At 36.0% G+C, this 27,410-nt stretch overlaps 3 protein-coding genes across 7 annotated transcripts; 2 read left to right on the top strand and 1 right to left on the bottom strand.

The window, feature by feature from the left end:
- The first annotated feature begins 375 nt into the window (after positions 1–375).
- On the top strand, positions 376–11,975 carry cd63 (CD63 molecule). Its single transcript, XM_067370579.1, has 8 exons — positions 376–511; positions 2,516–2,600; positions 7,811–7,993; positions 9,918–9,992; positions 10,079–10,174; positions 11,007–11,150; positions 11,384–11,467; positions 11,550–11,975. Exons 2-8 carry the CDS (start codon positions 2,535–2,537, stop codon positions 11,613–11,615), a joined length of 714 nt encoding a protein of 237 aa, XP_067226680.1. The 5' UTR covers positions 376–511; positions 2,516–2,534; the 3' UTR covers positions 11,616–11,975.
- A 738-nt stretch (positions 11,976–12,713) lies between these two features.
- On the bottom strand, positions 12,714–18,187 carry letmd1 (LETM1 domain containing 1). Of its 2 annotated transcripts, none has more exons than XM_067370577.1 (9): positions 17,849–18,187; positions 17,386–17,546; positions 17,173–17,288; positions 17,002–17,084; positions 15,706–15,892; positions 15,501–15,602; positions 13,799–13,951; positions 13,602–13,698; positions 12,714–13,231 (listed from the first exon to the last, which is right to left on the bottom strand). In XM_067370577.1, exons 1-9 carry the CDS (start codon positions 17,965–17,967, stop codon positions 13,158–13,160), a joined length of 1,092 nt encoding a protein of 363 aa, XP_067226678.1. In that variant the 5' UTR covers positions 17,968–18,187; the 3' UTR covers positions 12,714–13,157. The 2 variants fall into 2 exon arrangements, with proteins under 2 accessions (XP_067226678.1, XP_067226679.1); XM_067370578.1 differs by having other exon boundaries at positions 17,386–17,543.
- A 1,107-nt stretch (positions 18,188–19,294) lies between these two features.
- zgc:56699 (uncharacterized protein LOC405758 homolog) lies at positions 19,295–26,236 on the top strand. 4 transcript variants are annotated; one of them, XM_067371686.1, is made up of 8 exons: positions 19,295–19,356; positions 20,324–20,458; positions 20,604–20,728; positions 20,840–20,966; positions 21,556–21,636; positions 21,849–21,912; positions 23,874–23,944; positions 25,878–26,236. In XM_067371686.1, coding segments are annotated over exons 1-8 (609 nt in total). In that variant the 5' UTR covers positions 19,295–19,352; the 3' UTR covers positions 25,880–26,236. The 4 variants fall into 4 exon arrangements, with proteins under 4 accessions (XP_067227787.1, XP_067227786.1, XP_067227789.1 ...); XM_067371685.1 differs by having other exon boundaries at positions 23,874–26,236; XM_067371688.1 differs by lacking the exon at positions 19,295–19,356 and adding an exon at positions 19,366–19,429 and having other exon boundaries at positions 23,874–26,236.
- The last annotated feature ends 1,174 nt before the right edge of the window (positions 26,237–27,410 follow it).

Here is a 27,410-nt window from a genome sequence, read left to right as displayed (position 1 = left end):
TTTACTTTTTATATTTATTAATAATTTGGTCCATTGATGGCATGGCTGTTCATGGTGGCGCTCACGAGCTGGGGCGACCTCTGCATGTAGAATAACACAGTATTTGATTAGACATCATTTATTATAAGTGCACTTCACTTCTTTATCTGTGAAACCTTTTAATTCGTAAAAAAAAGTGAGTGCACCTTTAAAATGTGAGGCTTGTATGTTGTTGATAACACCAGTTAACCATTATAAACAATTTTAAGTGTTTTTTTTTCGCAATTTACATGTGACCGAAACGCTTATTAGAGTAAACATGAATCTATTTTATTTATTTATATAGCCTTATATTTTTTTGTTACGAGGCTCAGCCTTTTGCAGAAAGGGGTGGGGTGCAGTTATAGGAGGGATCACATTTACACAGTACACTCATCTATTTCTCATATCCGTGTACTGTTGTTTGGATAGACAGCATCCAGTTTTCACTCCACAGGTTTCCTGTACACTAGACTGACCATTTCAACACGAGGTAAGCGCGTTTATTTCGCACAAATATATTCTCGGCAGGCGCGCGACACCCTGATTCAAAATTTAACGGACATTTTTCAAGTAATCTCGAGATTAAAGCGAAGGCCACATATTTTTTTCGTTTGAGAGTAGCCTACTCGTTTTTGTTATCTTACGTAATTAGTTTTGACTGTAAATCCTCGAAATTACACGCGGGGTGTAATTTAGTTAACCCAGTGAATGGGGACATTGTTTCCAGTCCTTCGCTAGCTTCTTATGTCGTAGACTAAATTTCAACACAATTGTCTTTTCTGAGAGAGCGAGGCCCTAAAAGTCTTCAAAACTTCAGATATATTGGTGGGTTTCTTTTTAAACATGTATTTTTTTTAGCAGTTTTAAAATACCATGATGTGAAACTTCTTAAGTTGATAAATTGGCGTAGGAGTTAAAAAATAAGGCGTTTGTTTAACGCACGAGGAGGGGGATTATTCAGAACAAGAAATGTGTGTCGTCATTATCATAAACTTTATTAATTTACAACTCATTTACTGACGCAATTAAATGAAGTTAAAAGCTAATTTGACAACAACAAAAAAATCAGACTAACAGTTACATGAAACTAAACTGTTAATCTCGTGACCGCAGTCAGATGAAGTTTAGACAAGTTTCGCTTTCTCACGGTTTTGTTCCTTGTTATTGAAGACATGTAAATTGTAGCATTTCTCATTTCAAATTCTACCTAATTAATATTCTGTTAGCTTGGTTAAAGAGAACAAGGACTATTTTTACATTACACACGTCCAAACCTCATATTTAACTACATTTATTTAGACCATGGGTTTTTTTGTCTTCAAAAGTGCACATTGAGTATCTTAAAGAAGCTCTGAAATTTCCAATTTCTTTTCCAACACACTTATGGTTAATTTGCATTTTGAATTCTTTTGTTTGTCTCTTAAGTCTAATACTTTGTCTTATAAGAACTGACATCACATTCTGGATGAGACATAGGGATGCGTCTCAATCAGCTCCCTAGTTCAGTAGTCAGAGCACACATGAGGAACAAGTAGGCCATTTTAACGGCTGTCTCAATTGCAAAATCCTTACAGCACACTGGAACGTTCACCCCCTAAAAAAATCCCACAATGCACAGCAAAAAACAGGGAACATCAGTGCTTGCTATGAAATTGCATCACATTTCTGAAGCGTGAAACATAAAACACTTGATAAATATGACACTAGTAAAAGATTTTGAAAAGACAAACCGTTTTTTTATTAGATGTTAACATAAACACATCGCTAGACAGGTAGTGAACATGTCTAGTTAACATTTATAATTAATATTCGGCTAAAGGATATGTAACAGAACAATGTGTTTAAACAACATAAAAAAAATATATATATATATATAAAAAATACAGGTCCTGCTGTTGTTGATTAATACCAGAGGTGACCTTCTACAATGTTGCCGGAAATTGAGTAATCCCTGTCCCAAAGTGTGATGAACCAGGGTGATATACCGATTCATGAGCGCGGGAGCTGATTGAGACGCACCCATTGCATTTTAGTCATGTGGTCAAGTATAACACCCTCGAAACTCTTGGTGGGAAAGAATGATTCACTAAAATGTGAATTATATTTCAAAAGGCTATAACTAATATAATATCAAATAAGAATGTTAAAATGGTAAGAACGTAAGATTAAAAGAATTTGAACTTGTACGAAAACGTAAACATTAAAAAATTTGTCAAAAGTTTCAATGGCCAAAACAACAAACTGTCGAAGTGACTCTTATATTTTGTTTCTATTTCATTAAGAATCACATTCACAATTCTTCTACACATATTCTTGCCTTCTGACACCATTTATTTTTATTTTTGCTGTTTCAATTGCTTGAAAAGCATATTTGACTTTCCACAATATAAGTTAATAATTAGCCTCATTTAGCTTGTGTCGGAAAGCTGACCTATATATTGTTAAAGCATTTTTAACCTTGCAGATATAAAGTCCTTCAATTTTTTTTTTTTAGGATTTAATCGGAAAGCACCATGGCTGTAGAAGGAGGAGCAAAATGTGTCAAATACCTTCTCTTTTTCTTTAACTTCATCTTCTGGGTGAGTAACAAGTAATGTCAGTAATATTTCATGTCATATTTCGCATGTCCCATAACTGCTGACCAATTTCCCTTTGTCGTTGTCGTTTTATTGTGAAAGATTTACACCAGACGCTTTCCTAACCGCTCTTTTTTACAATTCATGCTGCTTCACGTTGACTTTAGTTGAGCTACTTTAAGCGGCTTTGACATAAATAAAGGAGAAATACAATTGACCTTTTTTCTCTACTCAAGGCTTGTGGTATGCCAAAAATTCCTCCTCCCACCTCGAAACCTCAAAATAAATTTTTGAAAGTTCCTAGTAACTATGACACATACTTTTACCAGTTAAGGAGTTCAAGGGGCCCAAATAGTTTCTTTTTATGGTGACTCAGAATTTTCACAACATTCAAGAATACTTGTTTCCTGGCTATGTCAGATGACTGGAATATAGTCATTATGTGTTGCCATGCTGATCAAATATGAACGTTGTCCTGTTTCTCATGAACATGGCTGTGTTTATTCGGGAACAGGGTAAACCTTCTTGTTGGCACATTGCGTGCTCAAAGGAAGCGAAAATATTGTGGTGAACTCAAAATAAACTGCACTAATATGCACAACATTGTTTATAATTAGTGTTTATGACTGTCTTTCAGCAGTTACTGTAGCTGATAAAGTAGACTTCCTTTTAGGTCACGGAAACATAGCACTTCATCCAAGCAAGTGTGTTTGATCACACTGCTCACTCCACGCATTCATCTCGTGCTGCCGACATTGACATTGTTTGGTGTCTAAGCGTTCTCTGGTGTTTGCGTGAACACCACACACTCTGTTTAAAGTGTAACCAGAGCACCAAGTGGTATGTTTCCTGAAAAAAAAGAGAAAACATTCTTGCAGCGCTCTGTCCTTCAAATTGACAACATAGTTGGTAATGGCCATTTACTTGTTTGAGCTGACAGCTTGTTTCTCACACACATACTCTGGTTAGAATGTGCACAAGCTCACTTTTGCACCTACACGTCTATGCTTCCTGTGACCACACATGATATTACTTTCTGTTGCGCTATTTAATTTGAGCTTTTTAAGATGGCTGTCTTTCATTTGTTAGAATCCACGTAGTTTCTGACTAAGGTGAGGGTGTCTGTTATCTGAATGTGGATGTTAGGGGAGTTAGGGATGCATATGATTAATTTTATATATTATACATTACAACAATATGTAAAGGTGGGAATTATTCAGGGATGTTGATGCTGCTAATGCAGTGGGCGTTCTGAGCAGTTTCTGGGATTTGGCTCTCCTTTTTTAATTTAAAGGATTAGTTCACTTCAGAATTAATGTTTCCTGATAATTTACTCACCCCCATATCATCAAAGATGTTTGTTTTTCTTTCTTCATTTGAAAAGAAATTAAGGTTTTTGAGGAAAACATTCCAGGACTTTTCTCCTTATAGTGGACTTCAACAGACGATCTCAGACGTGGAATAAGGGTCTTATCTAGCAAAACCATCGGTCATTTTCTAAAAAAAGAAAAAATGTATATACTTTAACCACAAATGCTCATCTTGCATTGCTCTGCGATGCGCCACACATTACGTAATCACGTTGGAAAGGTCACGCGTGATGTAGGCGGAAGTACTGAGCAGGTGTTTACAAAGAGAATGTGTAAAGACCAAGTCAAACGCCCTTTACAAAAAAAAAAGATAAAAGATAAAACAACGATGTTGGACGATTTTGAAGTTGGAGGAGAAAATGACATTTTTCACCCTACCGCGGTACTTTCGCCTACGACCTTTCCAACGTGATTACGTAATGTGTGGCGGATTGCAGAGCAATGCAAGATGAGCATTTGTGGTTAAAAAGTATATACATTTTTAATTTTTTTGAAAATGACTGATGGTTTCACTAGATAAGACCCTTATTCCTCATCTGGGAGCCCTTTGAAGCTGCACTGAAACTGCAATTTGGACCTTCAACCCGTTGAACCCCAGTGAAGTCCACTATATGGAAAAAAAATACTTGAATGATTTCCTTAAACCTAAATTTCTTTTCGACTGAAGAAAGACATAAACATCTTGGATGACATGGGGGTGAGTAAATTATCAGGAAAATTTAATTCTGAAGTGAACTAATACTTTAAATTTTTAGATTAAATTATTAAAGGTGAAAATCCTTAATGAAGATGCAACATATTAAATATTTACTTTCTGAATAAGTGAAAATTACTTAAAAAATGTAAATAAATTGTGTGCTACAAAAAGTGCTTAATTTATGGTATTTATTCAGTGAACCTCAAAATAATGTTGTGAAATGTTTGTCCACAATCACAAAGAAGCAATAGGTCATTTTATCCACAAGTTTTACAGAGGTTTTAGTGGGAAGAGCACAGATGTGTACAATTCATGTGGGTTAAAAAAAAAAAAAAAAAAGTACGTGTGACGTGAATGTACTTGACTTTCCCAGGGAAAATTGGTTCCCTCTGAATATGACTATATTCTACCTGGAGATTCTCAACTGTAATTTAGACAAATGTGAAATGTTTCAATTCCTGATTTTTAACAATTAAACAATTTATTCAAGTAAACGTCATTTGAACTAGATTCACATTGGATGCAAACCAGTCATGCAGCCTTTAACAATTTCAGTGACTTACAGTTGAATTACATAGAATTGCAGTTGTGTTTGCTTTGCCACAATATAATTTTTTGGAACTAAAAAAAAAAAAACTACTCTGTGCAGGTTTGTGCTTTGAATTTAGTCGTCGAATGTCTCTCATACATATTTCTCAGTGATTGTAAAGTTCAGCCATCAGTCATGTGATTGATCTTCCTGATTTGTGACGGCATCATGTGACTTCACCACATGAGTAACAATGTTCATCTGTGACACATTTAGTCAAGTAATGCCAAAGGCCAGCCGGAATATGGGCTGATAATAGATGATTAAACTCCTGGCAATTTCACTGCACATCTTTATTTAATTTAAGAAATAAAACCGGATTCTTCTTGCTATTGTTTCCTCATTGTCTAATTCATACAGGTACCTACCTGCTGCCACTTATTACCCTCAAATATTTACACTGGTGTTGCTTTGTATGTTAACCAGGCCAGTGTAGACATAAACGTTGCTCTGGGTTGTTGACTAGCTGTGACACGCCCACATATTCTACATTTGTACAGCTGACATTTACGTATTACTAAGTATCCTTTACACTTTGCTCAGCTGTGCAGTTCAGTCCTAATTTACTTGAAACATTTACACAGTACATTATCTGTGATAATGATGGCGCGTAACTAATTTGCTGATTGATGACAAACTTTACATAGCATGATGAATAGATATTGCGAGGCAACGACATTGGCAAATGTGTACTGAAAGTTTCAAAGATTCTTATAGGACTAATAACCTTCCCACACCTAGTTACAACTCTCTTTTTTTTTATGCTAACGCCAACATCCTGAAGTGAAATTTAGGGTTAGGGAACAGAATAATGCAATTTAACGTAAGGTACCATTTTTCTTCTTTACGTCTTTAGTGGGGAAAAAAAAACTATATTTCAACATTTAAAAAATCCTACTTGATCAAACTATTATTAGTATGTCTGTTGCGTCGCTTCACTGCCATTCATAAATCCTTACACATGGCCTCACGGGATGGTCAAGTGTCCATCAAATTCCCTTCTTTTCAGAACCTCTAGGGAAGTAGTAGGTCATCCGGGTACTCTTTGCCTACTGTTTTTCGCATACTATATAGTAGGGAAGTATTCAACTTCGAATGCAGCGATGGTCTTATTATTGGGAGATAGAAGGGTCCATGGTTGTACTATTGGAGAAAGCGTAACGGCCAACTTGGATTGCGTGTGCCTTGTACAATCACCTTACAACCCTGACATCATTGAATTTCTTTCAGAATTGTGCAACATTCAATCACTGACAAACAATAATAGTGATAAAAGCCAAAATATTAAATGTCTACTTAGTAATCCACTATTTTGTAGAGAGGGTTCAAAATGACAATTTTTAAGATTATACAATTTTCAGATTATAGAGGGGTAAAAATGACTTTAGAAAGATGGCAGCATCATTATTTTATTTTTACACAGAGATTAATAGGTTTATTAGTAAAATCTGTTGTCTTCAGCAATCTTTGTTTCATTATATGCCAACATTGACAGTTCAAAAATGGCAAAAAACATGAGGTGCTCAAGTTTGCATGCCTGTAACTCAAGAAGTATTAAAGATATCTTAATATCTTTTTAGATTCTGGTTCTTAATAAACTTTCCTTTTGGTATCTTCATTTTAAAGGCCCTCGATGGTTCAATCCCAGAGATATTGGCATGTTAATGTGGCTCCATGAGTAAATTGATAAATTGTACACAGTTTCAGTAGTCAAAAACCAAATGTGGGTCACTTTGCATACAGCTAATACTTTTTTTCTTTCAAAGAGGAATATCTAAAGAACAATTTTGCTATCAGCTCAATTGCAAAGAACCAGTCTGAGTGCCATAAATATTTTTTTCTAAAGTTTTCATGCCTGTAACTCAAAGTATTCAACATTTCTTTAATATCCTTCTAGATTCTCATTTTCAATAAACTTTTCTTTTGCAATCTTCATTGTGAAGGCCCTATACAGTTCAGCACCATAGATATTGGGACCCCAATGTGACTGTCCAAAAGTTGTATGTCCAAAAGTATGTCCAAAATTTGGTTGATTTGACATGGAATGGCACAGCAGTTTTTTTTTGGTTTTCAGCATAGTAAAGCTTCTCCTCCATTGATATCCATTTAATAAATGGCCTCTGGTATCATTCCCTTTTTTTTCTTTCTTTTTGCTAACCTTAGAGGCTTGCCTTAAAGTTGCTTTGCTCTAAGACCTTAGTGTTTCAGATAAGAGAGACATTAAAAATGTAATCCAAGACCAGGGTAAGGAACCACTGAAATAGGCAATCAGAAGGGGTACTTTTTATTTCATTTGGCTCTCTGAAATAATTTGACATTACAAACACATCATACGGCTTCTGTCTTGAGGTTTCAGTTCCTCTTTTTGGGCCTCTTTTAAACCATTCTTCTCCTTTTTTTATGTATATGATTATGAAGTTACTCTGTTTGAATAAAACGTAAGATGTCTGCATTTTAATGTCAGTTTACCTCAGAACAGTGATTAACTAAAACAGCATTGAAGAGTCTGTTTTTCACACTGACTTTACCAATACCTCTCACTGTCTCTCATCCGCAGCTGTGTGGCCTGGCCTTAATAGTTCTGGGGATATTGGTTCAAACTGCTATTCGCAACACGGCCATCATCAAAGCGTACACTGGCTCTCCTGTAGTGGTGATAATAGTGGGAGTCATCATCTTCTTCATCGCATTCTTTGGCTGCTGTGGCGCCTGGAAGGAGAATCAGTGCATGGTCACCATGGTAAGGATATGTGCCGAAAATATTTGTGATCTAGCAGATGTGAACTAATCATTGTTCAAACTATTTCTCTAAGATAATGGAAATGGTTGACTTGGTAGGGTTGCTTCAACCATTTGTAAGATCTTAACGTTCACACTAGGGGCTACTTGGTTTGTTTGCACCATTTATCCTTAACACTTAGCTAGAAGGTGTAAGCTCTTCGTAAACGCTTAGTCACAGAGTATGACATGACGTTTACTTTTATTAATAATCCAATGAGAAGTCTTTGAATATGTAAATAGGCGGTAGTGCTGAAAGCAGTGCACTTTAGTTTTAACTTGTTTAGTTTTTGATCTAATTTATCAACTGTAATAAATTTCTTTTGAATGGGAAAATATATATATTTATTTCACCATTCAAAGAATGCTGAATAATGTGATGTTTTTGAGACAAAAATTCTTAGTGTAGAAGACAGTATGTTGTTCTATAGAATCGGATGTGAAAAACAGGCTATGCAAAAGTTTGGGCACCCTTTCAGTTTCGTTGATTTGAATAACTGTATGCATTTAATGCTGATTAATACAGCACAAAAATGATTTGATTTGAATTAAATTTAATAATTAAACTTACACTGCAAACACAGTTGCAACCAATCATGAAAAATGATATTTAAGGTAGCTAATTGCTAGTTGTGTCAGTCACCAGACTTGAACATCATGGAAAATATATGGAATGATTGGAAGCAGGCTGTACATGCTCAGCAGCCATCAAACCTGTCTCAACTGGAGACATTTCGCAAAGAAGAATGATCAAAATACCTGCAGCCAGAATTCAGACTTATCTGTGGTTATAAGAAGCATCTACAGGCTGCAAAAGGAGGCTCTACTAAATATTGATGTGATCATTCAACTGGGGTGCCCGGATTTTTGCAGCTGTCTGTTTTTGTTATGATTCACATTGCATTGTTTCTGTTGATTCAGTGAATGTTATTTCAGAACTGAAATGTTACTGTTTCCATAAGGTATAAATTTTATCCAAATGAAGTTGCTGCTTTGAAAGCCCAATGGATTATGAATTGAAATGATGATGATTAACATGGGGTGCCAAAACGTTTGCAAAAAACTGTATGCATAGATTATATATGCATTTCCCCTAATTTTATCTAGATTTGATTAAAAAATTTTACCAAAAACTTTAATTTCAGTATTTCCAATTTGTGTATTATTTATTACTGATTTAGGCCTTATTATTTAAATATTGTATTGTATAATAATACATTTAATTATGTAAAGATAATAAAGATTCAGGAAGTGTATTTAAAAATAATCAGGGACAATAAATAAAATGAATTATAGATAATACTAATGCAATAGATACTTGTAATGTGCAAATTAGAAAAATTGACATTTATACATTTTTCTTTTTTTTCTTTTTTTTATTTAAAATCTGGCATGCACTGAGGTAGTGAAAATTAATTTTTTCATGGAACTGGAACCAATGACAAGTAAACGTATAGGAGTGTATATGTCAACTACTGTTGACTGACTGAAATATTAAATATCAGCACACTAATATTAAGTATTTCCCAAGTGACTTTGGTACACATTTAAATTACATCTGCTTTTGTTTATATACTGACTACTGTAAAGCTGCTGCATGTCTCTGTTAATGCTGCTGACATGGTCAACACACGGCCAACAGGTTAAACCAGATTCCTTCTTACACAACACTCAATTTGAAGTAACTGCATATTTGACTGAAATGGAAAACAAACCGTTGCAATGAACCGGTGCCTCAGAATGTGCGATTGTATTTGCTAGATAAACACAGTAGCGCAGCTATACTCTCAATAACTCTCAATAAAGTCAATCAATTCTTTAAAATGTTATTTCTTGGCTTGTCATTCCTTACTTTTATCATTCACCTCTCCTATGTTTTCTTCTAGTTTGCTGTTCTTCTCTCCCTCATCGTCATCACTGAAATTGGAGCCGCCATCACTGGATATATCTACCGTGAGAAAGTGAGTACTCTTCTAATTGCCACTTCATTACTATTAATCTGTTTCCCAGTACCATTTGGTTCCTAATAATCTCTGTTTCCCTGCAGGTGTCTGATCTGCTGAATGAACGTTTTAAGGTCATGATCGCAGGATACAACAAAACAGAAGAAGACCGTACAGCCCTCGATTCTCTCCAGAAGCAGGTTGGTAAACCCAAATCTTTCACATTTCGGAAAGTCCAAAGAGAGTGATTTTTGAGCTGCTTTTCTGAACAAGGTCTATGATCCTGCTCTGTTTCCCATTTTCATGTGCACGATGTGTCTCTAGAGTATCTCCAGCCTTGTTTGCTCAGTGCCATCTGTTAACATTAAACTGACATCCTGCTTCCTCTTGTGTCGTCATGTGGCTAAACTTCACTTCAGACACTGTGCTGTACTTGCTCTCTAAATTTTGAATGGCTTTCAGTTTAGTGAGTCCATTATGCTGGATTATATGCTCTTTTTAGATGATCTCTGCTTTTGAAGGGAAATGTATTCATGGAATCACACTATGCAATATTGTGTGTTTATTTGTTTCTGTGTAGTAATTTAATTTAAGACTGTCAAATAGATTAAAATAATTACTTTTTGGCATTGGCATTCAGCTCCTTTTTATAGAGACACACGCACGCACACACACACACACACACACACAGGTTTGTTTTGCATCAAAGTGAGGACATTCAGTAGGTGTAACAGTTTTTATACTGTACAAACTGTACATTCTATCCCCCTACACTAGCCCTACTCCTAAACCTACCATCACAGAAAACATTCTGCATTATTACATTTTAAATAAAGCATTGTTTAGTATGTTTTTAAAGCTATTTTAAATGTGAAATTTCCTCATTTCATCTTTACGTTGTAATACCAGTGTAATACCCATGTCATTATACAAATTTGTGTCCTCATAAATCACAAAAACGTGCGCGTACACATGCACACCAGATAATATAATATAAAATAATATGAATTTGTAATTTTGTCTTTCTTATAGCTCAAGTGCTGTGGAGCAAACTCCTCTAATGATTGGGAGAACTTCAGCTCCACTCACAAATCCGTCCCAGACTCCTGCTGTAAAAATGTCTCCAAGGGCTGCGGTACTGGAGCTATGGGAGATGCCAGCATAATCTACACAGATGTAAGAAACCTTTGTTTTTTTTATTGTTGAAATGGTGCACTAGGGTTTTGGCTACCTGACTCTTCTGTGCTGTGGCATTTTCACAAAAAAGTCTTTAAAAATTAGACATTGTTGTCATAGCTGAATTTTTTTTATTTTTTTTTTTATATATAAATAACACAAGTTCAAACTGTTTATTGGACAAAGTATGTGAGAAACTAGAGACTAAGACTTTGTCTTTGTGTTTAATACAGGGATGTCAACCCGCTTTGGAGAAATATATAAAAGACCGTATTTTGTGGGTTGCTGTGGGAGCTCTGGTCATTGCGTTTGTGCAGGTGAGACCTGTTATATGCACACAAGAACATCAGTGCAAACTCCCCTTCATACACTTATACATTTTGTTTTGTTCTTTTGTAGGTCACGGGCATTGTGTTGGCCTGCATTCTGTCGCGAGCCATCCGCAGCGGCTATGAGGTTATGTGATCACATCAAGTCACAGCACATCACTTAAAGCTCTTAGAGACTGTTCAGGTGTTTTTTTTTTTTTTTTAAACCATTATATAAATGCTAATTATTTTCCCCCTTGCTGTGTAAGTTGGCAATACTCATTTTCACTGAGAATGAAATAATTATGATGTTTCTAGGACCAATCCAGTAGATTAGTCTACTGTTAAGTCTGATTTATGCTTAAGTAGTCTGTCTTTAGACATTGTTTTAAATTTGTCCTTTTCTGCTTTGTTGACATTTCTTTGGGTTACAGAACAACAATCAATGAATTACAGATATGACAAATTTTATACATTTAAAGAACATTCATGTCAAATAAAAGAATGTTCTAAACAAGTTTGTCCTATTTAAAGTTCATTTCATTATATTTTGAGTTACTACTTAAATGTATTACTGTAGTTGGTGAATCAGTGCCAGCTTGATGAGGGATGCAAACAGAGACCATTAAGTTTGAAGTCTTTTAATAGAAGTTCTGATAATTTCACACTGCGATGACTATGTACTTTCATACCTTTCAGTGAAATGTTAACACAGAATCAAACAGCATTCTCTTTATATATAAAATAGAAAATAACGAAACACATTTGGCAACATAAAAAGATAACTGCATGTATTGCACCGTGTTCTTGAGTAAAAAGGCACCTGTTAAAAGGCTGAATAAGAACCTGACTAAACACATTAAGCATAACTTCAATGCTTTGACCAAACAGCTCAGTGCACACAGCAAACTCCTCCTTATTGGACAGAACAAATAACAACGTTCAATATTCTTTGTGTAATTTTGAGAATAAATATTAACAAGCTTAATTAAAACATTTATAGAGCTTAATATATTAAAGAATACTTTCTCTCCAGTATCCAGGCTCTGTAAACCTCTGTCCAGTTTACCACTGGATTTAAAGCTTGCTTTAGTAAAACATATTAAACATCCCAAGAGTGACTGTTTGTCTTACTACTACACCAGAAAAATGAACAAGACGGGTGATTTTTATCCTAGCGTCAGTGCTGATTTTAAGTATATATAAAATGTCACAATGTTCACAAATGATTGCGCTCCACTAAACAACTATATTTAGAATGAATGTCTCAAGACCAAATGGATGCTTTTGGCACATTTAGTGTGCTTTTTGTCTCAGCTGTGGTTATAACTTCTCACAGTGTCAATTTATTGTTTTGTGTCACTGATTACACACCCTGTCTCTATGGAAGAAATTGAATCCCATTATTCCACATATTCCAGAATCTCAATGGCATCTTTCATTGACAATGTCCCTCCTGTCTGTTCCTCACACAAGTAAACAAAATCTCCAAAAAACAAAAATTTAAAGCACAACAGCCCATTTAAAAATGATTCAGAAACATAAAAAAAAAAATGACAGCAGTAAAATGACTAAGCCAAATGACTGGTATGATAAAGCTTGTGTTGTGCTGCTTTAATTTGCATACAAGTTTCTTTTGTTCCCATTACTTTTGGGTGTGGTGGTGTTGGGAAGAGAAGTCATCTGCTTCCTCTCGAGGTCAGTGACGTGGGTGTTTAGGGTAGTTTACAGTGAGCAGTACCATACAGTGCAGATAGAGGGAGGTCTCTGACTCTGATCAAACAGGAAGGAAATGCAATGTCACAATGAATATGCAACACAACTGTCATGTCAATAGTTTCAAAAGCAGAAGTGTTATTTTTCCATGCAATTTAACACAAACCCCTAATGACCCATTAAAAATATGGAAAAGAATCATTCATGGTAATATTAAAAGACTTGTTTTATTGTGGTTTTGTCTGTACTCAAATTACACATTCATTTTGTGTGGTGTTAATATATAATCAATAATTCCAAGTCTAAGGACGTGAGCAGCTCCAAGTAGAACGTTCAGGCCGTCATCTGGTAATTGTGTGAACGCGCCATAAATATAGTATGCTAGCACTCCCTTCTGAACATAGCCTTGATCTCATGGCCTACGTACCATTTAGGTGTGTTGAGAACTGCAACCACTGTGTGAGCCATTCCCGGCACTGTCCGGGACTCAGACGCTCTGGATTCAGCCCTCTAACGTAACATGCCTAGGAGACGTGATGTAAACATGACACATTATCCATCAAAAATCAGAAAATAAAGGCTGCTGACAGAATGTAATGGGCAAAATAAGGAGCAGCCGCTGACCTCTCTGAGCTCTGTGTCGTTTAACTGATGCAAGCCTAATTGAACAATGCTGCGGTCGAGTTGCATGAGTTCTAAGGCATGACTGTTCAAGCGTCGACCAATCCAGAAGGCTGGGAGGCGGGGCGTCAGGAACAGCAATGGACAGAGGTGTCTCTGCAAATATATTTATGTTTAGCAAAAAAAGAACAATAAAAAGCAATTTGGCAAAGAGACAACAATGTAATAATATTTAATGCTAGGTTTATTAGAAAACTAGATTAGGAAGAAAGCTAGAGATTTTTATTTATTTTATTTTTTTTGGTACATTTTAAAGTTGATGAAACAAGTAGTGTCAGAGCTTTTCTTCCATAATGAGGCGTATATCCAAGTGTAACATTATCCAAAAAAAAAAAAAGGCAGGGACTAAGTTCTATGCATCGTTGTTGATTGGATTTTGAGATGTGGGTGTTGAACTCATAAGTGAAGGCAGATGAATGTAAGCTTACAGAGGTGGGGTTTAAGTGGACTAAGGGTGTTTACATGACGATGTACTAAAAACGGAAAAGATTTTTCTTTGTGTTTTTGAAAAGTTTTGCATACAGTACAACGATCCCTATTAAAGGATTAGTTCACATTAAAATGAAAATTACCCCAAGCTTTACACACCCTCAAGCCATCCTAGCTGTATATGACTTCCTTCTTTCTGATGAACACAATCTGAGTTATATTATTAAATATCCTGACGCATCCAAGCTTTATAATGGCAATGAACGAGACCAATGAGTATGAAGCTCAAGAAAAGTGAATCCATCCATCATAAACGTACTCCACACGGCTCCGGGGGGTTGATAAATGCCTTCTGAATATCAATATTTAAAAAGTTATGAAGTAAAATATCTAGCTTCCGTATTAAACTTATGAAAAATGGTAACTGACGTCGCATCAGTTAAGCTTTTTTCGTAATTTGAATACGGAAGGCGTTCTGGTGGAAGCTAGATATTTTACTTCATAATTTGTTAAATATGGATATTTTTCTTACACAAGTGCATTGCTTCGCTTCAGAAGGACTTTATCAACCCCCCGGAGCCGTGTGGAGTACGTTTATGATGGATGGATGCTTTCTTCAGCTCATACACATTGGTCGTGTTCACAGCTTGGACGCGTCAGGATATTTATTAATATAACTCCAGTTGCGTTCATCAGAATGAAGGTAGTCATACACACCTAGGGTGGCTTGAGGGTGAGTAAAGCTTGGGGTAATTTTCATTTTAAAGCAATCTAATCCTTTAAAATGACAAACAATGCTGTATTTTTGCATGCCAGGCCAGTAGTTGGCGATGTTGCTTTGTAAAGAAACACTATAGACTAAACACGTAATACGCATACACATTCCGTTACCATTTTCACAAATTCAATTTCTTTTTTGTAGTTTACGGGCCCCCAAAATGCCATTGTCATGTAAATGAACGGCCAAAAAGCATAAGTTTTCCGTTTTTAGTTGAAAACGTGTAAACGCCCCCTAAAGGATTGGGGAGGTCCTGCAAAAGTCACCAGAGAGAAGTCTGTCGTTTTCACCAGAAGGTCCAGTTGACTGGATGAATGAAACATGCACGGATTAATTGTTCACAATAAGATTTATAACATGCGTTTAGAAAAATTTAAACAAGTATCAAACTTTTAAAATACAATTAATTGTGCAACTGGCTGATAATTTGGAGCTCACCATCTGATCTGCATACATTCTCTTGATACCTAAGGGGGGTCCAGAGAACAATGTTCTCACTGCATGGACATCAGACACTACAGGATGGACTCCGCTTCGGACCTGCAGACATATACTTTGTGATTATTAAAAAGTCAACAACTGAATAAAACTAAAAAGGCTATAATTTTACACATAAGTAATATCATGAATTAGCTCAGGCTACCTTACTACAGAGCTCCATGAGGCGGCTTTTAAGTCTGCTGTCTTTGACAGAATTTGACGTGCTTTCCATCCCCTTTACTATAGCCCAGTGGTGTCGTGCTCTCTGGGTATGGTACACCCCCTGAAACTCCACCAGCTGCTGTGGGGTCCAGAAGTGTCGGATCAGAACCTGGCGAGGATAGAGGTACCTAGAGGGCAGAATTGTGGAGGAAAACAAAAAGAAAACATCCCCTTCCATTCAATATGGCTATACTGCAACAACAACAACAACAACATTAAAGGCATAGTTCACCCAAAAATGAAAATTTGATGTTTATCTACTTACCCCCAGGGCATCCAAGATGTAGGTTACTTTATTTCTTCAGCATAACACAAATGATGATTTTTAACTCCAACTGTTGCCATCTGTCAGCTGTATAATGCATGTCAATGGCAACACAATCTATAAGAGTAAAAAAAAAACATGCATGGGCAAATCCAAATTAAACTCTGCAGCTTGTGACGACACACTGATGTCCTAAGACACGAAACGATCGGTTTGTGTGATAAACCGAACAGTATATCATTTTTTACCTCTAATACACAGCTATGTCCAACTGCGTTCAGCACTCGGTTAGTGAGGTCTGATAGAAAACTCATTCGCACTCAGTGAAGTATAATTGCTAGACATCGCTGCCATTGTCAGAGCGCGATCAGACCTCACTAACCGAGTGCTGAACGCAGTTGGACATAGTGGTGTTTTATTATAGTTGTTAAATTATATAAATACTGTTCGGTTTCTCGCACAAACCGATCATTTTGTGTCTTAGGACATCAATGTGTCGTCACGAGCCGCAGGGTTTAATTTGGATTTGTCTGTGCGTGTTTTTTGACTCTTATTGAAGGAGTTCCTATTGACACACATTATTTGACTGACAGACGGCAACTTAGTTAAAAGTTAAAAATCATCATTTGTGTTCTACTGATGAAACAAAGTCACCTACATCTTGGATGCGCTGGGGGTAAGCAGATAAACATCAACTTTTCATTTTTGGGTGAACTATCCCTTTAAAATTGTAACATTAAAAGTTGAGTATTTAATAATAATAATAAAATGTATTTTAAAAAAAATTAAATTTTCCTTAGATTTCACATCCCTGAGGATGAATGGATCAATGAATGGAACAGTGATGAACTATAAAGCAACATTCAAAACCCAATATTCAATCAGTTTTTGAAAGACACAGAAGTACTTCATAATTGCAATAAAAACAAAAACATACAGAATAATCAGCAGAGTGACATGCTAAATACTCACATAAGGATAAAGACCAAATAGTTGGCAAAAGGAGGTATTGATATGATGACCAGTGGAATGGCTTTGATTAAGTCCCTGCGGAACTGAAAGCAACACACAAAAAATGACAATTTAATAATATTTTTGACAGCAATATATCCCATAAATGTCTGCTTCAGTTCTTCAACCCACCTGCCTGAGTTTCTCCAAATCACGGTAAGGCAAATTCTGGTTCTCTGTGCTGTCAGTGAGCATGCGAGTCAGGATCTTTCTCACTTCTCGAGCATCTTGAAACAGGAGCCGGAACCCTTTATACAGAAACATAAAACCTATATCATAACATTTTCCAGGGATGGTTTGAGATCAAATAATCCAGTAGTAATTTTAAATATTATTTGCTCTGACCTCTCATAAAGGTGCTATAGAGACCATAAAAGCGAGGAAAGCGCCGCTGCAAGAAACTCTCATACTTTTCATTGGCCCACTTCAGCCTGGACACAATGCTTCGACCAATCCCATGTCTTGCTTGTGAAGGTGAATAGTGTCTAACAAACCACAAACTACTACTAGATAGACAGAAATAAATAAATAAATAAATGTCTATGGTAACAACAGGGCAGAGCATGAGTTGTATTTCCTGATTAACTCAATGGATTTTTTTTCTTTTCTTTTTCTTTCTACAAAAACTAAAGGGAGAATAGACAATGAGACATATTTAATGTGGCCTAGTATTATTAATGATTAAACATCATCTTCAGACTCGTTTTATAACGACTGATCTGTGCAAATGATCCTAACTATGGGAGTATGGCTACAAATTATCGATGCCTACAAATAGTTATTAATATAAACTTATTATAAATAGTACCTGGATGTTGTGGAAGCCAATCTAGGTGTGAAGAGACTAGCTTTGACCCCGACAGGTTGTTTTCCATACAGTAAGATCACTGAAGCACCGCGGCATACCCCTCTACAGGACAACGCCATCTTGAACTGAGCAGCTGACAGTTCTGCGTGGGCGTGTCTCCAGGGAATGGCTGCGGCGCTGCACTGTGATTGGCTACTGCAAAAACCGCATGACAGTAACAATGCGCGCGCGCACACCACCTTTTTATTTTTTTAATTAATTTATTTTTTGCGTCCACTGGATACCAGAGTATTTGTGTGTAGGGACGCTTTTGCAAAACTGATTAGCAAAACATTACAAGCCCACTAATGAAAAATGTGTATATACATTTTAATCACTTATTATAACCCATAGCCCAATGATAATCCATACCTTTATTACAGATTAATGAGGTAATATTTTTTGGCTGATCTCTTGAGTTTTTTTTTCTTTTTCTTTTACTTTTCGCTAAAAACTTCAGAATGGTTTGCTTAAAGAGATAGTTCACCCAAAAATGAAAATTGTGTCATCATTTACTCACCCTCAGGTTGTTCCAAACCTGTATATATTTCTTTGTTCTGGTGAACACAAAAGTAGATATTCTGAAGAATGTGTTTAACTGAAGTTAAACAGTTTTGGGGCACCATTGACCTCCATAGTATTTTTTTCCTACTAAGTATGGAAGTCAATGGTTCCCCAAAGCAGCCTGGTCACAAACTTCCTTCAAAATATCTTCCTTTGTGTTCAAGAGAACAAAGACATTTATACAGATTTGGAACAACCTGAGGGTGAGTAAATGATGACAGAATTTTAATTTTTGGGTGAACTATCCCTTTAAAGCTTTTGAAAGCATTCACCACAGTTTACCACAAGACCTTCGTGATGTCTCTTCTCTTCAAACTGCTCTCAAAACTCACTTATTCACATTATGTTTTGTTAATTGATTGTTTGTCTCAGTTTTCCAGCACTATGCTTGTTTTTGTAAGTTTAATGTAGATTAACTTTCCTTGTCTGTTCCATCTGGTCGATCACGTGTTGTATACTGACTGTATACTTCATGTTATAGCAACTTCATGTAAAGCGTCCTTGGGTTCTTGAAAGGCGCTAAAAAAATAAAACATTTTTGGTGGATCCAAAATGGTCAATATTCCTATTCATGCATTTTATTCATAGTTTATGTTAATCATTTATGGCTTATGATTTATCAATATTATTTTTGATTTCATATATTCATGTACTCATACTTTATATATTGATTCTCATCATATTTTCAAGTATTTACTTGTTATTGTACCCTTATGGTCATTCTTATTTTATCTTTAAGAGTATGCTTGCTATATTCAATTGTTCTTTAAAGTGTTTCCATGTGACAGGTCATGTTGACACGTTTGTGCAACATATGTCTGCTGACATGTAATAATGGAAGATCTGCAATATTCCCTTAAGGGGTTTCATCTATTTCGACACTTGACCAGTCTATGACTTAATGGGTAAATCAATTTGAACTTTTCTCATTAGAACAAAACACAAGTTTGAGTGGATGTACATTTCCCTGTTCTTACGGTATAAAATGGACTGAGTCGTTGAAAAGCCCCCCTGGCTTTTTCTCCTTTGCTCTTTCCTTTGCTCTTCTGCTTCTTCTCTCCTATCTGCAAATGTCTTATTAATGTTATTTCTTTCTGTATATTCTGATCTTCATCTATTAGTTACAATACTCTGGATTCGACAATACTCTAAATTATATTATTAACAATTAATTACTTCTTTCTGATTGTTATTTTACCTTTTGGTTTTATTAAATATTTTCATTATCGATTGAAGTTTTCGTGTGAGGCTGAATTTAATTGCAATGAATAATAATTTTTCTTCAACTGCCTGGATCTAATTTTCTCAAGTTTTTGCATTATTATTATTATTATTATTATTAAATATTAGTTATTTTTTTCTCTCCCATTTTGTAGCTGTCTAATTTAATTTAATTGATTCAATTGTATTAAAATTTACATTTTATTTGATATAAAGCCGTTTTTTCCCTGCCTGAATTTAGAAATACAGTATTGAATAGACTACCTAATTATGATAATAATACAATAATGACGAAACATATTAAGGCTGTAGTGCATCTCGCGACATCAACAATCACAGCCATTGATTGCGGGCAGCAGTTGGGGAGGGCAGCACACGTGCACGCGCCATACCTGAAGACTACAACAAAGTTGTAAGTGCTCTGAAAAGATCATGCTCTATAAAAAACACCGCAAAAGTATTTCCATTTGTGATTTTTATAAAAAATGTGAATGTTTTTGTTCGAAATTTCATGACCTTTTGCCTCGCTTTTTTCTCCCAGGCGGTTTGACGTCTTGTTCAGCACGCGCCGCTTTTCTACTGTTCGGTGTGTTTTTTTTTATTCATCTTTAAACGTGGCGTGTTTGATTCAGGGTGACTCTTTTTAATCAGAGCTAACGGAACACGCAAGGCCTCATCTACCCAGACCACTGTCACAAGAGGGAAGCATGGCCACTATCAGATTCGGCAGCAGCGTCGGTCCGTCTGGAGTAAACTCTGAAAATCAGAGCTGGAATGAAGAGAGCGGTAATTTAATACTTAGATGTGCTATATCACTGTTAAAGTCACAATATAAAGTTCAGCTCATAGAAGTTTAGTATAAAAGTCTTCTTTGGGAAACAACCAAGCACAGTTGGTCTGTGTTGTTTGATGGCTCCTCGTGTTTCCACAGCTTATGGTGAAGATGCTCACACTGATGATGCCAGTGACCCCAACAGGATTGTCCAGTGCCCATATGACAAAAATCACCAGATCAGAGCCTCTCGCTTCCCTTTTCATGTTCTCAAGTGCAGGAAGGTGGGTAATGGCCAGGGAAACGTTCATTTGTTTCATGCATTTATTTGAATTGTGAGAATACTGCTGCCTTGGTATTGATGTTGAGAACTTCATCTGTATAAATTGTTTCAGAACCACCCCAAACTGGCTGGGGAACTGAAGACCTGCCCCTTCAATGCCAGACACTTGATTCCCAAGCATGAGTTGTCTCATCACATAACAAACTGCGAGGACAAGAGGTCACTGAACGCTGAAGATGGTTCGTTTTGGGCTGTTGCTGTTTCATGAGAAACTGTTTAAGTATATCTTGAGTTTTATGATGAAGACTGTTATTTACTGGTTTCATTACAGACTGTTGTATAGCATTCTCAAATATGGAGCCTTCACTGTTTTTCTGTTGATTTAATTACCCACATTCTCAGTCAATGAGAACCACTATTGCAATTTTTACTTATGAGATCATGATGTTCTCACAGTGTGTTTGAGCATTTAGTCAAAACGTGTAAATTTAATCTTACAGTTTTGAGAGAACTATATAAACCTAGCATTCTCTAGAGTGGAATCGCTCACTCTTTAACTTTAATATTGTGGAATCACAAAATCATACCCCTGGTTTCACAGATGAGGCTTAAGCTAGTCCTAGACTAAAATGCATGTTTGAGCTGTTTTAACTGAAAGCAACTTGCACTGACCGATCTTAAAATATATATATATATATATATATATATATATATATATATATATATATATATATATATATATATATATATATATATATATATATATATATATATATATATATGCATATGTTAAAATCCTATATATTTTTTTATATTATTCTTGTCCAGGGAATATAGAGGTATTGGAGAAGTTCCAGGTGCCCGTTAATACCTGGACAAACCCTTCACCCAATGAGGACTGGGAAACAGGTCTGTGACCTGTTGAAAGTTACCATACAATTTTTTTTTTTTTTTTTTATGCATTTGTGTTCCTATACTTGGTCTTTACTGTATATCTACTTTGGCATTGCCACTCTACCTTATTTACTTTGTATGGTTTCTGATTTCTGTATTTTCATTTTGGTTTAAATGAATAAATCGTCACTTTCTGGGCGATTCCTCCTCTTTGGACGCGATTGCAGAGACTGATGATAATGCTGCTATGTTTGTCTGGGGTGAATCCAACAATCAGCTTGCTCAAAACAAGTGAGTCCTCATGCACTTTCTCTTGACTTTTTAGAATTCATCAGAAGTTCACTTTGTAAATTTATATGGAATTTTATAAATCTTTATAATAGTGGCACATATACAGGGAGTGCAGAATTATTAGGCAAGTTGATTTTTTGATCATATTTTTTTTCCAAGCACATTTTACCAATTCCAATCCACATCAATCTTAATTACTACTATTAATATTGTTTTTAATCATTTATAAGTGATATATAATTGTTCATGAAGGCTGGAAATGAAGAATGCCCTATATTCAGGTGTGCAGAATTATTAGGCAGGTTTTCTTTTACAGATAAAATGAGCCAAAAAAGAGATTTAACTCAGACTGAAAAGTCAAAAATTATTAAATACTCACGAGAAGGACGCAATACTAATGTAATACTAGAAATTGCAAAGTTAAAGCATGACCATTGGACAGTGAAATGCTCATTGGGTCAGCGGGGTCATACAAAAACAGCTGGAGAAGAAAAGACACGTTAACTGCAAAATAATTAAGAATTAAGGTGAAGAATTAAGTGTGAAACCATCAGGAACCCTTTAGTCTCCAGCGCCATTTCCCAGTACTGAAACCTACCTGGAGTCTTCAGAAGTGTGAGGTGTCAGGATCTCAGAGACTTAGGTTAGGTGAAGAATCCTAAAAAATGACCTGCTCTTAATAAGAATCACAAGCTGAAGTGTTATAAAATACATGAAGACTGGGTTTTTATAGGCCTTATAGACAGACAGCTTGAGAGTGACTCCTGAAGGACCAGCACCACATCCTCTTGTACCACTGTTTGAAGAATTTATCTTCCAGAATATGGATAATTCTTATCCTGAAATGTCCATCTTGCAGAGATGGACTAAATGATCTTCCAAAACTTACTGCCAGATTCTGGAAGATAAATTCTTCAAACAGTGGTACAAGAGGATGTGGTGCTGGTCCTTCAGGAGTCACTCTCAAGCTGTCTGTCTATAAGGCCTATAAAAACCCAGTCTTCATGTATTTTATAACACTTCAGCTTGTGATTCTTATTAAGAGCGGGTCATTTTTTAGGATTCTTCACCTAACCTAAGTCTCTGAGATCCTGACACCTCACACTTCTGAAGACTCCAGGTAGGTTTCAGTACTGGGAAATGGCGCTGGAGACTAAAGGGTTCCTGATGGTTTCACACTTAATTCTTCACCTTAATTCTTAATTCTTTTGCAGTTAACGTGTCTTTTCTTCTCCAGCTGTTTTTGTATGACCCCGCTGACCCAATGAGCATTTCACTGTCCAATGTTCATGCTTTAACTTTGCAATTTCTAGTATTACATTAGTATTGCGTCCTTCTCATGAGTATTTAATAATTTTTGACTTTTCATTCTGAGTTAAATCTCTTTTTTGGCTCATTTTATCTGTAAAAGAAAACCTGCCTAATAATTCTGCACACCTGAATATAGGGCATTCTTCATTTCCAGCCTTCATGAACAATTATATATCACTTATAAATGATTAAAAACAATATTAATAGTAGTTATTAAGATTGATGTGGATTGGAATTGGTAAAATGTGCTTGGAAAAAAAATATGATCAGAAAATAAACTTGCCTAATAATTCTGCACTCCCTGTATTCAGGATGGTGTGAATTTAAGTTTAACACTAAACCACAAGCATCACAATGGTATAATCACATGTACATGCATATTTAAATGCTGATCCCTAAAGTGATGTATTTTTTGCATCACTAATTGAATTGCCAAAAAATGCGTTTCAAAAAGTTTTTGTGACCATCCTGGACAAACTGAGCCAATTAATCCAAACAAGCGATATTTCTGAGCATTGTTTTTGGGAAAATTAACTTAGAAATAGTTTGTTTGCAGTTGTCTCTACACAATAAGCCAGTATAGATGTGTTTTTTTAATGACAAAATGTGTAATTTTTGCTTTATGTAGATTTATGCTCATGTTTTTGTAGGCCAGAGCCATCTACCACCATCAGTTTGTCTGATGGACTACGGGCACCACGGACTCTGCCATGGAAACTCTGTAAGCACACAAACGCTCTAAATTTTAACCAGAGGTGAATCCCAATTGGCGTACTTATGCACTATTCTTGTATTAAAAGTAGTGTTCACACTGAAATTTCCAAAAAGAAAAACTACACTTTAAATACCCAGATGGTGTACGTACTTAAAGGTGCAATATGTAAGATTTTCTGTCCGCTAGAGGCCTATTCAAAACAAATGTATAGCTTAATGACGCCAAGTTGAATCTTGGGACATGTGGTCTCCATCTCACCGGCCGGTGGAAAAGAATTGGGATAGGATTTGGGAAGAAATGTTCATGGATTATTAACGTTACTGTAGTATGAAGCAGAGCAGGACCGAGTGTTGTGGGAGCTGAACGAGGCCGCTGGAGCGATTGTGCGCCACACGCCTCACGAGCAGCAGAACTTTTATTATGACACAGTCGCCAGCGCTGCTTCCGCTTTTCCGGTCATGAGTATGAGGTAATGCAGCTCTGTTTATCATTTGAGAGTGTTGAAAATGATGTTATAACGTTACTCTGTGTGTTCGCTCGGCAGCTGCTGCGAGACACTTGTTTGAGACACACTGCAGTAAGATAGATTGATTTTAGAATATCATATTAAATGCTGGATGGCTTGTGTTGATAAATGGTATGCAGTTCATTTTAAAACTTATTGTATGATGGAGAAAATTCTGTTTTACTGTTACTAAAAATAAAGCTGCATCTGATTATGCTATGTTAGCTACTTCACATGGTACTCGCAAAAAATCAAGAAAATTAGATGTAAACAATAAGACTAAACGTGTTGAGCTATATAACAATAATTCGTTTTGTCTATAAATATCTCAAAACAGTTGTTCCATTGTCTATTAAAACATGTTAAAGCATCTTTGTTGTTTCCATGGTTTCTACAAAATAAAACCGGAAACCGAGGGTAACGTGGGTATGACTCAATTGACAGGCGATCCTCACACGTCCCGGAGCCTTTGTTAAAAATGCAATTTTCTCACGATTTACAATTAGTTGCAAACATTTGGGATATTGTAAGTACTCAAGTGAACAAAATATATAACACTGGCCTAGTAGTTTTTAGATATTTTACTGCAAAATTTTTACATATTGCACCTTTAACCAAAAAAATCAATGCTGCATCCAAAGTAAGTACTTCCCTACTATACAGTATGCGGGGGAGGGAAGAAAAAACAAGTACAGCAACAGAATAGTATGTCTGAATGCACAGTATTTGAAAAACAGTAGATGAAAAGTCCCTGGATGACGTACTACTTCCGGTGAGATTCTGAAGTGTGCTTTTGCTGGACACTTTACTATCCTATTAGGCCATGGGAGAGAATTTATGAATGGTGGCGACGTGACGTGACTGATGCCATAGGTCACATGACTTGAGCTCATAAGTTGCGTCCCAAATGACGCACTATACACTACACACTTACACACTATGCACTTGTGCACTATGTACTCATCCATGTAGTGCGTGAATTATATAAGGTTATTTTGTAACTATATAAGTCCAATCCTCCCTTCCCCTCTACTACATAATTAAAACTGTGACAGTTGAGTGCATGAAGTGTCCAACATTCCACACTTTTTTTCCATTAATTTAGTGCATCATCCGGGTATTTAAAGTGCACTTTTTCTTTTTGGAATTTTCTGTGTGAACGCACTACTCACACTATTTATACTTAAAAACATCATAGAATGGTGCATAAGTACGCAAATTGGGACACACCTATAGTGTTAGTATGTGCATAGTATATAGTGCGTCATTTGTGACACAACTCTGGTGTTTTTAAACATGTCTGCTCCTTTGTTCAGTCCCAAACTCACCTGTAGATGGCAGCAGCACTCTTAGCTGACTCAAGCAGTTGCTCTGTTTCTTAATGCTGTGTGTGGTAACATTGTCATTCATATATCACCCCTCTTTTTTACTAAGGATATGTCTCCATTGGACGGACTTCACTGGAAAATCTTACTTTTAAAATACTTTAAGCCCTGTGTGATTTTTCTAGCTTAACTTGTTTAAAGTCTACTTATCTTTTAAAGCTTTTAATTTTGAAGTGTTGTGAAATAATATACTTCCCTTTTCCTATTTTCTTAAAGTTAATACACCATCTGCTACTAGCTGTGGTCCATGTGTAGAGACACTCCTTATTAAACCTAGAGTTTCAGTAGCATTTAATCTTTCAAAGGAGAAACCATCAGTATTAATCTTTCTGGACTATTTGCTTAGACTTCTTTGCATTTTGTGGAAGTGGTAACCTTCAACCTTGACCTGTATGATTCATTAAAGCTTTCTTTAAGTGCAAACATTTGCATGCTGCATTTCTTTTACCATATAGTAAAAGCAACAGAGAAAGGGAGCACAAAAATTAAATTTCTTTTGAGGTTATATATTTGGCTTTAATTAGAATTTAACTGAAATTGTTACCTCCAGTAGTGATTCTAACAAGAACAGTTACACTAATAGGATTATAATGCTTTTTTTGTGACTTTTACCAATATTAACTTTTTATACCAAAATATAGAATACATTTATGCGCTTGTTTGCAGAACAACATTATGCAGGATATTGAATTTTTTTTTTTTTTTAATGCAAATGATTTTCAGACTTTAACACTAGTGCGTTTAATTAAAGGGTTAGTTCACCCAAAAATGAAAATTCTGTCATTTATTACTTGCCCTCATGCCGTTCCACACCCGTAAGATCTTCGTTCACCTTCAGAACACAAATTAAGATATTTTAGTAGAAATAAGTTGGCTCAGTGAGGCCTGCATAGCCAGCAATGACACTTCCTCTCTCAAGATCCATAAAGGTACTAAAAACATATTTAAATCGGTTCATGCGAGTACAGTGGTTCAATATTAATACTAGATAAAAAAGTTTGAGGACAAACTTTAAGTTGGCTTGAAAAAGCATAGCCAGAAAGTTTGAGAAGTTTTAAAAGTTTGAAGTTTGAAAGTTTAAGTTTTATTAGATAGATAGATAGTCACAGATGGATACTATGGAGTTTTTATAGAGTTATTAGCATGTTCTTAGCCCACTTTAGCACTTAGCTAATCACTATTAGCATTCACTGCTAGCATGTTGGAAGTCCAGATTGCTAGCATGAGTCAAAAAGCCAACCCCCATGTCTCTACGATGTACTGATGCAGAGATATAGATTTTGCAAAACGGTTGCTAGGGTACTCTGTTTGGTTGCTAGGGAGTGGCTTGGCAGCTACCAGTGATGATACTCCAAAGGCTGCTTGACAATATAAACCAACCCCCATGTCTGTACGATGTTCTGATGCAGAGATATAGATTTTGCAAAACGGTTGCTAGGGTACTCTGTTTGGTTGCTAGGGAGTGGCTTGCCAGCTACCAATGATGATACTCCAAAGGCTGCTTGACAATATAAACCAACCCCCATGTCTGGACGATGTTCTGATGCAGAGATACAGATTTTGCAAAACGGTTACTAGGGTA

Source organism: Chanodichthys erythropterus, chromosome 20 (genome assembly GCF_024489055.1).
Source record: "Chanodichthys erythropterus isolate Z2021 chromosome 20, ASM2448905v1, whole genome shotgun sequence".
Classification (NCBI taxonomy): domain Eukaryota; kingdom Metazoa; phylum Chordata; class Actinopteri; order Cypriniformes; family Xenocyprididae; genus Chanodichthys; species Chanodichthys erythropterus.
The sequence above is the reverse complement of the archived record's forward strand: the minus strand, read 5'-3'. Positions and strand labels throughout refer to the sequence as shown.

What these genes read in the sequence shown, in the direction of transcription:
- cd63 (XM_067370579.1), top strand. Translation starts at nt 2,535, where the DNA reads ATGGCTGTAGAAGGAGGAGCAAAATGTGTCAAATACCTTCTCTTTTTC. An exon ending in TCTTTAACTTCATCTTCTGG is followed by an intron (nt 2,601 to 7,810) that starts GTGAGTAACAAG and finishes TCTCATCCGCAG; the next exon opens with CTGTGTGGCCTGGCCTTAAT. An exon ending in ATCAGTGCATGGTCACCATG is followed by an intron (nt 7,994 to 9,917) that starts GTAAGGATATGT and finishes GTTTTCTTCTAG; the next exon opens with TTTGCTGTTCTTCTCTCCCT.
- letmd1 (XM_067370577.1), bottom strand. Translation starts at nt 17,967, where the DNA reads ATGGCGTTGTCCTGTAGAGGGGTATGCCGCGGTGCTTCAGTGATCTTA. An exon ending in CTATAGCACCTTTATGAGAG is followed by an intron (nt 17,289 to 17,385) that starts GTCAGAGCAAAT and finishes TTCTGTATAAAG; the next exon opens with GGTTCCGGCTCCTGTTTCAA. An exon ending in GTTCTCAACACACCTAAATG is followed by an intron (nt 13,232 to 13,601) that starts GTACGTAGGCCA and finishes CTGTTTGATCAG; the next exon opens with AGTCAGAGACCTCCCTCTAT.
- zgc:56699 (XM_067371685.1), top strand. An exon ending in GTCACTGAACGCTGAAGATG is followed by an intron (nt 20,967 to 21,555) that starts GTTCGTTTTGGG and finishes ATTCTTGTCCAG; the next exon opens with GGAATATAGAGGTATTGGAG. An exon ending in CAATGAGGACTGGGAAACAG is followed by an intron (nt 21,637 to 21,848) that starts GTCTGTGACCTG and finishes ACGCGATTGCAG; the next exon opens with AGACTGATGATAATGCTGCT.